Source organism: Gracilinanus agilis, chromosome 6, assembly GCF_016433145.1.
Source record: "Gracilinanus agilis isolate LMUSP501 chromosome 6, AgileGrace, whole genome shotgun sequence".
Taxonomy (NCBI): domain Eukaryota; kingdom Metazoa; phylum Chordata; class Mammalia; order Didelphimorphia; family Didelphidae; genus Gracilinanus; species Gracilinanus agilis.
This window is the reverse complement of record NC_058135.1, coordinates 111,809,357-111,819,415: the sequence shown is the minus strand read 5'-3', so window position 1 is coordinate 111,819,415 and position 10,059 is coordinate 111,809,357. Positions and strand designations below refer to the sequence as shown.

At 35.9% G+C, this 10,059-nt stretch overlaps 1 protein-coding gene and 1 long non-coding RNA gene across 4 annotated transcripts in view; one reads left to right on the top strand and one right to left on the bottom strand.

Annotated features, from left to right (window-relative positions):
- RXFP1 (relaxin family peptide receptor 1) overlaps positions 1–10,059 on the top strand; it is a 75,905-nt gene that overhangs the window by 64,380 nt on the left and 1,466 nt on the right. For all 3 annotated transcript variants that reach the window (XM_044680290.1, XM_044680289.1, XM_044680288.1), the window contains 3 exons: positions 1,288–1,517; positions 5,538–5,948; positions 7,420–7,638. In XM_044680290.1, the coding sequence (XP_044536225.1) occupies positions 1,288–1,517; positions 5,538–5,948; positions 7,420–7,638 (860 nt within the window). The remainder of the gene's footprint in view (positions 1–1,287; positions 1,518–5,537; positions 5,949–7,419; positions 7,639–10,059) is intronic.
- LOC123251113 lies at positions 2,446–4,366 on the bottom strand. The gene is made up of 2 exons (XR_006506497.1): positions 4,287–4,366; positions 2,446–2,658 (listed from the first exon to the last, which is right to left on the bottom strand). It is a non-coding gene; the product is annotated as an uncharacterized LOC123251113 (long non-coding RNA).

Below are 10,059 nucleotides of genomic sequence, written 5' to 3'. Positions count from 1 at the left end.
GAGAGGGAGGGGGAAGTGAGACAGAGAAAGAGAGAGAGGGAGGGGGAAGTGAGACAGAGAAAGAGAGGGAGAGAGGGAGAGAGAGAGAGAAGGAGGAAGAAACAGAGAGAGAGGGAGGGAACACACACATTTATATAGACTTTAAGGTTTACAAAAAAGTGCTTTACAAATATCTCATTTTATCTTCACAAAAAACCTGGGAGGTCAATGCTATTCATGTCCCCATTTTTTTTACAGATGTGGATACTGAGGCAGACAGGTCAAATCATTTGCTCAGGGTCACACAGCTAGTAACTATCTGAGGCTGGATTTGAAGTTAGATTTCCCTGAGTTTTTCGAGTCCACCACTCTATCCACTGGGTCATGGGCACAAAGTTCAGGAAATAAAGTGTAGTGGTTTAATACAGATTCTTCCTCTCCCACCTTCCTTTACCCCTAGACTTTGTTCAATGTTACTAGAAGAATGGCTAACAGGGGTTAGAATGTAGCAAAAGTTAAACATACCAATTTTTAAAGGGTTTTTTCAAATTTGTAATACCCAGAGAGTTCAGGAATCTACAAGTGATGTAGTTTAATGATGTCTTTAAGATAAATACATATACCCGACACTCAGAATTTCTTACCATTGCCATGCCAGATGAACAACAGTTTTATTAATGGACTAATATCTTTTAGACTGAGCATACCAACAATTTTGTGTTTCTCACTTGCATACACATTTATGGTGAAATTAAGTCATTGTCCCTCCTTTTGGGGAGGCAGCAGATCTGGAATTGGAGAGCCTACTTCCAACTCCTGGTTGTGCTATTTCATACCTGTATGAAATGGAGCATCCCTTAACCTCCCTGGACCTAAGCTTTATCACTGATAAGATGAGAGAGTTGGAGTAGATCACCTGTAAGCTTTTCTCCAAATGTTCTATTTACAATTCTATGAAAATTAAATTTGTATTTAAAACTACAGCCTCAGTCCTTTTGTAGACTATAATTTCCCAGGATGTCATAAGATCTTGAGCTAGAAGAGGCCTCAGAGGTCATCTACTTCTATTGATAAAGAAAATCAGGCCAGAAGCAGGCAAGGGACTGGACCTTCATCTGAATCTAAGTTCTCTGATTCTAAATTCAATATGCTTTCTACTCTACTCTCTCACAATATCCCCAAAGTCGATAATTTTTTTTAAATTGGGGGAGAAGGGGAGAGAATCAATAAAAATGAATATGATTAATAAATATATTAGTATTTTTCATCTAAACACAAAATATTATTTCAATTTCTTTTATCCACCAGATATTTTAAAAAATTCCAGTACTGTGGCTATGCTCCACATGTGCGCAGCTGCAAGCCTAATACAGATGGAATTTCATCCTTAGAAAATCTCCTAGCAAGCATCATTCAGAGAGTGTTTGTTTGGGTTGTATCTGCAGTCACATGCTTTGGAAATATCTTTGTCATCTGCATGCGGCCTTATATCAGATCTGAGAACAAGCTTCACGCCCTCTCAATCATCTCTCTCTGCTGTGAGTATTCCTTGAGGGAAAGACCATTTTAAAATTATTTATTCACAATCATTACTATTCAAAAATAAGCAAACTCAAAAAAAATTTCAGAGTTACAGTTTATTCTGTGGCATCTTATCATAGACACTCTAAAGACTTAACACATAAAACTTTGGGAACAAGAAAGCCAAACCTGGCATTTCCATCCAGTTAGGTCATTCTGGGTATGGAAACTCCTGCAAAGAAATCAGCTACTCATCTGTAAGTCACAGTCTTAGAGGATGCCTGATGGCACTAAGATGTTAGATAACTTGTCCCCCACATCGTTCTGATACCAAGACCAGCACTCCTGTGGGTTCTGACTCTAAATAATATTGTGAGATCCCATGGATGGGCAAATTTAAAAAGTCTCTCCTTTCTCCCCAACTGCCCTTCCCTTCTGCCAGGTCTCCCACCCCACCAATGCAGTCATGCTCTCAGGAGAGTAGATAAACTGGGCTGCTTTGTGGCGTAAGCATTTGGTTCAGTGCCCAACTCCATTAAAATCATTCTTACAGGAATCTATGTATTATTAAACATCCCTGGTACCCGTGAGCACTCCAATGCATCCCACAACTCCCCTCCCCCTGTGTCCTTCTCCTAAGACAAAGAAGCTTGTCAGCCCCTGCCCAGATCTAGCTTCCTCACAGAGGTCCTAGAGTCAAATTCCTCTGCAAAGATGTGGTTTAATGATACAATTTATTTGCTCCTTAAGATTATACTTATCTATAGACAAGCAGGCTCAGTTTATAACACTTATCTAATGATTGATATGCTGGCAGGAGAAAGGAAAGTTAGGGGAAGATGCCATGTATGTTTATCATGAAGTTTTAGTTTTTAAAATTTCTTCAGTGGGGCCCAGGCTCTCACTGTTAGAAATATTCCACACACACACACACCCAGAAATACATATTTTTTATTTATTTTATTTCATTCATAATTTTTTCACATATTCCTACAGAAATCTTGCAGAGAATACTACCTAGTGTTTCTGAGCATCCTAGAAAGTCTTGAGATCTTATTCTCCTTTAAAAAAAAAAGTCCTTTATTTGGCATAGTGTTCTTCATCTTTCTTTTTTTATGACATAACTCTGGCAACTTGATGAAGCTTATGGATCCCCTCCTGAGAATATTTTAAAGTAAAAATACAAAGGATTACAAAGGAAAACAATAATTTTAAAATACAGTAATCAAAATAGTCTTAAAAACAAATTCACAGACCTTAAAGTAAGAACCCCTGATCTAACAGGACCTCAGACATAGCCCTTCCACTATAAAATTTTGGAAGAAACCTTTAAAAAGTTCTCTAATCTCATCTAATTTCCCCAGCTTCTAGAAGGGAAATTAAAAATCCATTAAAGTTTTTGTTTGCATTTGTAATTTCAGATTGATAGAATATCATGATCCAATACTATATGTTATTTGTTCCTTAAACACATGTTAGACTCCTGGTATGCCCAAGAGATGCTAAATTCAAAGGCCTATTTTGTGTAAAACCTACTCTAAGCATATAAGGCTGAATAAGAAACAGTTATTCAAAGACTCTATGGTCTAACAGATATTCCTAAAATCTGAATCAAGTTGCTCTGCAAATTTTCTTATTTCTTCAATCAATTAAAACCATTAATCTCCTCTTGAGTCTCTGTAATTTTTAATTCTGCCTTCTTTCCACACTACTCCCCAAAAGTTTAACCAGTTCCTATTTGGAGGGATTTACAATCTCAAATGGATCAGTAATTGTTGCTTAGGCAACAGAACTGATTGATCTTTTTCAGCTCCAAATTTTCAGTGAAATCCTTTGGCCCAGAGTTATCAGGCAATGATCTAACTTTAATCGTTTGTGGGATCAGGGTTAGCTTTTATACAATGGTGTGGTGGAATGGCCACCTCTGACCCAACAAAATGTCCCCTTACTTTCTGCTTGAAGCCTTAGGACGGGACTTTCTGATTTCCTTGTGGAAAACTCCCTTGATTAATCCACAAGGGGCACTCTCTCTTGTAATCTTAGATAATCTTGTACTTTATAATCTTAGATCATTTTCCTGAGGTACTGAAAGATAATTTGCTCAGGGTTACAGATCCAGAATATGTCCAAGGTAATACCTGAACCTACACCTTTCTGACTTCTCTGTCCCTTACCACACCATGTTCTATCCCTCTGACTCCTTATTCATTAGGGAACAGTTAGAAATTCCACAAAAAAATACTATTGGGTTATAAAAAATGATGAGTATGATGGTTAAAAACCTGGGAAGATTTATATGAACTGATGCAAAGTGAAATGAGCAGAACCAGGAGAACAATTTACACAGTGCAGCAATATTGTATGATCATCAACTATGACTGACTTAACTATTTGGATCAACACAGTGGTCCAAGACAATTCAGAAGGACTCATGATGAAAAATGCTTTCCAGCCACAGAGAAAGAACTGGTGGAGTCTGAAAAAAGATGAAGCATAATTTTTTCACTTTATTTTTCATGAGGTTTTTGTGTGTTTTCTTTTGCAACATGGCTAATATAGAAATGTTTTGCATGACTTCTCATGTATAATAGAAGTCTTTTTAAAGAATAGGGAGAAGAAAGATGAAAGGGAGAGAATTTGGAACTCAAAATATTAAAAAATGAATGTTCAAAATGTTAATGTAATTGGGAAATATTTAACAAAATACATAAAAATATTTTTAAATAAAAGAAATTCCACAGACCTATATTGAAAATACTCCTCTATGAACCAAAACATTAACTTACCATCTAATCTGTTATGGCATCACAACCTTTTCAAAGGCAGATTTTGATTGAATAGACACAGGTCCTAGAATTGGAAGAAGGAATGGGTGCCCATAAACAATAGAATATTGCATAAAGGGGGAGACAGCGAGACCCAAAAAGCAATAGTGTGGGGCATGATCTTCAATCCTTGAAGATATAATAATGCTGAATAATGTTTCATGGTCATTTCCATGGATTCTCCACACAGCCACATGGGATAGTTCAAGGTCACTGATTCAAATTCAGACAAGTTTCATACCTCCCTCAAGTACTTAAGCATGGCTACAGAAAAGCGGTCTACTGGTTTGTTTTGATTTTCCTATTAGTTACTACTGCTTCATTCTACTGGTGACAGAGAATGGACCAAACAGGACATTAGTTATTCCGATATGCCAACAACACTGTCAAGCAGAGGTATGGAATACTAATGTACTTTTTGATGGCAACCACACTTATAGTCAAGTCACTGCCAAGATGCTCTGAATTCCAATCCATCAATTGTAATAATTGGAAAGAAAAACATTCTCATTTAAGTAGATATTCCAACAATATTATTTGGCCAAATAGATTATGATGTTTGAATGTAAATGGATTGCATTATATTATTGGAATGACAAATATTGGAAATACCAAGAAAAAAGGGAAATATATGAAGAGATAAAAAGAGAAGAAAAGAGAATAAGAATAATATATATTATGATTACACTAAGAAAAAACAATAGCCACAAAATTAAGAGAAAAAAGTATCCAAATAAAACAAATCCAAAGGGAACTCAAAAACAGGAGAATGTCTATATTAGCACAAATATTTAATTTACATGTTTTTAAACAAAATGTAAACAATGTGGAGTTTGTGGTCTTCTACATAATCTTTTTTATGCATTTTTAAACTAAATGTTTGATGGTGGTGGTGGTGATTTTTTTTTTAAACCCTTGTACTTTGGTGTATTGTCTCATAGGTGGAAGATTGGTAAGGGTGGGCAATGGGGGTCAAGTGACTTGCCCAGGGTCACACAGCTGGGAAGTGGCTGAGGCCGGGTTTGAACCTAGGACCTCCTGTCTCTAGGCCTGACTCTCACTCCACTGAGCTACCCAGCTGCCCCAGTGGTGGTGAATTTTTAAAAAATTTTAATAAATTTTTTAACCATTTTGCTTCTTGTGAAATAGAAAAAAAAATGTTTAGGTGTCTATTTAAGCCTCTATATGTATTCTATTTAACTATTTTTATAGGTGCTGACTGCCTAATGGGAATATATTTATTTGTGATTGGAGCCTTTGACTTGAAGTATCGTGGCGAGTATAATAAACATGCACAGCTATGGATGGATAGTACCTACTGCCAGCTAGTGGGATCTCTGGCCATATTGTCTACAGAAGTATCCGTTTTACTTCTAACTTTTCTGACTTTGGAAAAATATATCTGCATTGTCTACCCTTTTAGATGTTTGAAACCTGGAAAATGCAGGACAATCACAATCCTGATTCTTATATGGATTATTGGGTTTGTAGTGGCTTTTATTCCACTGAGCAACAAGGAATTTTTTAAAAACTACTATGGTACCAATGGAGTCTGTTTCCCCCTTCACTCAGAACAAGGAGAAAGTATGGGAGCACAGATTTATTCAGTAGTTATTTTTCTTGGTAAGAAACTATTACCACATTTCTTTCATCTGCTGGTATAATAGCCTACATATCATATTTTAGGAACTCTATAGACTTTTATTTAAAATGGTCATTTATTTAAAATGAGTGATAATAGATGTATAACTCGGTGGAATTGACTGTCAACTCCAGGAGTGAGGAGGGAAGAGGGGAAGGAGAGAACATGAACCATGGAACCATGGAAAAAATGTTTAAATAAAATGTTCATATAAGTAAAAAGTCAGATATTAGAGAAGCCCTAGAGAGACTGTAATCTAACCCTTTATTTTTCAGATAAAACAACTGAGGATTAAATTAATAAAGTGACTTACCCAAAATGATATAGCAAGTTTGATGGTTCAGGACCAGACCATGTTATCTTTCTAGCCAGAACTACAACTAGAACAGGGCGACAAGAGCTTTGCTCCAAGGCCCTGAAATGTAGAAAGTACTGACCACATTTGCAGTTCTTTAGCAGTAAGCATCTTATTAGTAAAAAATAGTTAAACTAAAAAGTTACCATATTGCCAATGGCCACATCCCAGGGAAACTCCTCTTTACCTTCCCCTATTTCATCCTCCCATTCCCCCAACTCAGCCACAGTTTCCAAGTGTCCTAGATTATCTGCTACTTCACTCCTCCTACCCCAACTGAACTAAAAGTGTATTTCAGCCATTGCCTTGGATATATGTTATATGCTCCCCCAATGAATAAGTGTATTCATTACAGGTTATAGATCTTTCTATATCTTCCATTAATATAAATATAATACAATATAACGTAACATAATATAACAACATGATGTAACATAATAAACAACATAATATAATGCAAATAGTTCAAACACAAATCATACACACTTAGGATTTTCACCAGCATTTTTGAATGAAATGAAATTTGGGTCCTTCGCATTTATAATCTCAACATACAAGAATTAATAACATGAATCATGGAACCATGGAAAAATATTCTAAAATAAATAAATAAATAGAATTTTTTAAGATGAATTAAATGTGATAGTGTCTATAAAGTGCTTTGAAAAATTAAAATGCTACAAAACCAAAAAAAAAACATACAAATATGTATGTGTGTGTTTTTAACTAGCAGGGCAACTGTGAAATCAGCATATTAAAAATATACATTTATATTCCAAGCAGAGCACAAAGTGTTTTGTATCATGAAAAATCAACATCAGATACTAGAAAGTTCAATGTGTTCTGGCACAACAAACCATTAGAAATTCTTAGTTTTATTCTACCACTTTCCAAATTACACATTCCATCATCCCTAGCAAATACAGGACAACTACAAATGGAATCTCCATATTTCCACATGCCATATTAATTTTTTATGTCGAGCAAAGAAGCTTGAGTTACATTCCAGTGACTTCTGTTTATCGATATTGATAAAAAACATTTTATGCTTTCCAGGTCAGTCACCTACCTGACTAACTGACTTATCTCCTAAATAGGTGTTAACTTGGCGGCCTTCATCATCATCGTTTTTTCCTATGGGAGCATGTTTTACAGTGTTCATCAAACTGCTGTGACTGCAACAGAAATCCGGAATCATGTTAAAAAGGAAGTGACCCTGGCCAAACGGTTTTTTTTCATTGTATTTACGGATGCCTTGTGCTGGATACCCATTTTTATATTGAAATTCCTTTCCCTGCTTCAGGTAGAAATACCAGGTATGACACTGGATTTGTTTTTGTTTTTTTCCCTTTTCTTTCTGAATGACAAGCAATGAAATTCCTCTTTCTGTCATATTTCTCTGAGAAGGAATGATTAAAAATCTAAATCCAAAATTCTCTTGATGGTTATTGTTAAAAATTTACATGTTTAGTCCATCAATCAATTTTTTTCCCCCTGAGAGGAAATTGTACAGTTTCTTTTCATGAATATCTAGTAGCACAATGCTTAACAGAACAGAGACATGGTGGCTGAGATGTATGGGTGACCTACTCAGAATTATCCACTGCTAACAAAGATCCAAAAAAATCAACCTGAATAATCCAATAATCATTTGCATTGTGTTTGAAAAATAGATATTCAGTAGGTTGACCATTCATCTCCTTTCTAAATTTTATTTAGCTTGGGTTTTGGGGGGGTTTATTTAATTCACTCTACATTAGGTCATTCAAATTAGTCCCATGTTTCTCTAAATTCTTCACATTTGTCATCTTACTGCATTTACATACATATATTATAGTTAAATAACAACTAATTATGATAGAGGGCAGGTAGGTGGTACAATGGATAAAGCACTGGGCCTGGAATCGGGAAGATTCATCTTTCTGAGTTCAAATCCAGCCTCAGACACTTATTAGTTGTGTGACTCTAAGCAAGTCATTTAACCTTATTTGTCTCAGTTTCCTCATCTCCTTTATCATTTGAGGTGGAGAAAGAAATGGCAAACCACTCCAGGATCTTTGCCAAGAAAACCCCAAATGGTGTCATAGAGTCATATGCAATTGAAAAGACTGAACAACCACAAATTACTCAATCCCCACAAGGGACATGTTAATTGTCTGAAAGATAAGGAAAAACAGACTTGTGCCCCCTGTCTCACAGAGCTATTGTGAGGAAAGGAAGGGATGGTGCTATTATGCAAGAATTATTAAGTTGATGGAAGAAAGCATCCAATTATTAAAGACTGGACAGATAGGAAGAGAGAGAGGGGGTTTCCCGGAAGACTTAACTCAGTTTTAAACTATTAAGGTTATATAATAAAGCTTGAAGAGCTTTAAAAGTTGCACTAAGACTTTGGGGATGCCCTGTATATTGGTCAGTGTCTAAGTACAGGTATGTATGTACACAGATACAAATGCATGGGTATATATTTGTACATATACCCCCACATGTAGATCATCAAGCATTCATATTCAGTTTAATTTTTATTATGCTTATTTCTTTTAGTTTTATGTCACCTTCATTTCAACATATATCCTCCCCTATATAGAGTCTCACCCTTCCAGGGAGGAAAAAGCAATTTACCAAAAAAGCCTAAACAATACCTGAATCCGTTAGTACCTGTAATGTTTCACAAAGTGTTTTCCTTTGCAAAGAAGGGCAGAGGGGCAGGATCATAGCCTGAGAGCCAGAAGGGAATTTCAAGACCATTTAGTCCCCTCATTTTATAGATGAGGAAACTGCATCTTAGAGAAGCAAAATGCTTTGCCCAAGTTCCCTCAACTCATTAGAGGCAGCACTATGATGAGGAAAATGAGTTCAACAATAAAAGAAATGCACATTCAAACAATTCTGAAGTTCCACCTCAAAACATGCGAATTGGCTAAAATGACCAAAGAAAAAAATGGAGAAAATCAGATTTGGAGGAACTTAAGGAAGACAGACAGACAGACACACTAATGCCCTGCTGGTAGAGCTGTGAATGATCAAACTGTTCTGAATTATGCAAGGAAAGTGACTCTAATGACATTCTCCTAGTTAAATAGAAAAACCATGGGCTGGGGGAACAAATGACCCAAGTTCCATTCCTGTCTAGGATACTCATTACCTTTATGGCCTTATTCTGATGGTTAGTTGACCTAGATGATGGCCTCTAAGGTTTCTTCTAGCTCCAAATCAAGGGTTGCATGATCCTCTGACCCAGGAATCTCACTGCGGGACATCTATCCTGAGGAAGTGAAAGGTTAGACCTATGCCCAAAAACTCTAGGATTCGATAATTGAATAATGGCTAGAAGAAAAAAACCTATAGTCTTTGAGTAGCATTATGCCGAAAGAAACGAGAAATGTGAAGAATTCAGAGAAACATGGGAAGATTTATCCGACCTAATGCAGAGCAAAGTATGCAAAATTCACATATATATGGATAATTATATCCATATTTACACATAAACACGTCTTTTCATATGGATAATGCTTTATTCACCTCTTTGTGTATTCTGTATAAACTAGAAAATAAAAGGGTATGAACAACAGTTTTATGAAATTATTTAAATGAACATACATGACATGCATACATATACACATGTGCGTGCAAGCATGCACACACACAAAGAAAACAAAAATGTTAATGAAAAGACTATTTAAAGGAAGCCAAATGCAAAGGGATGATAAACCTTTCAAAGTGTCAGAGAATAAATA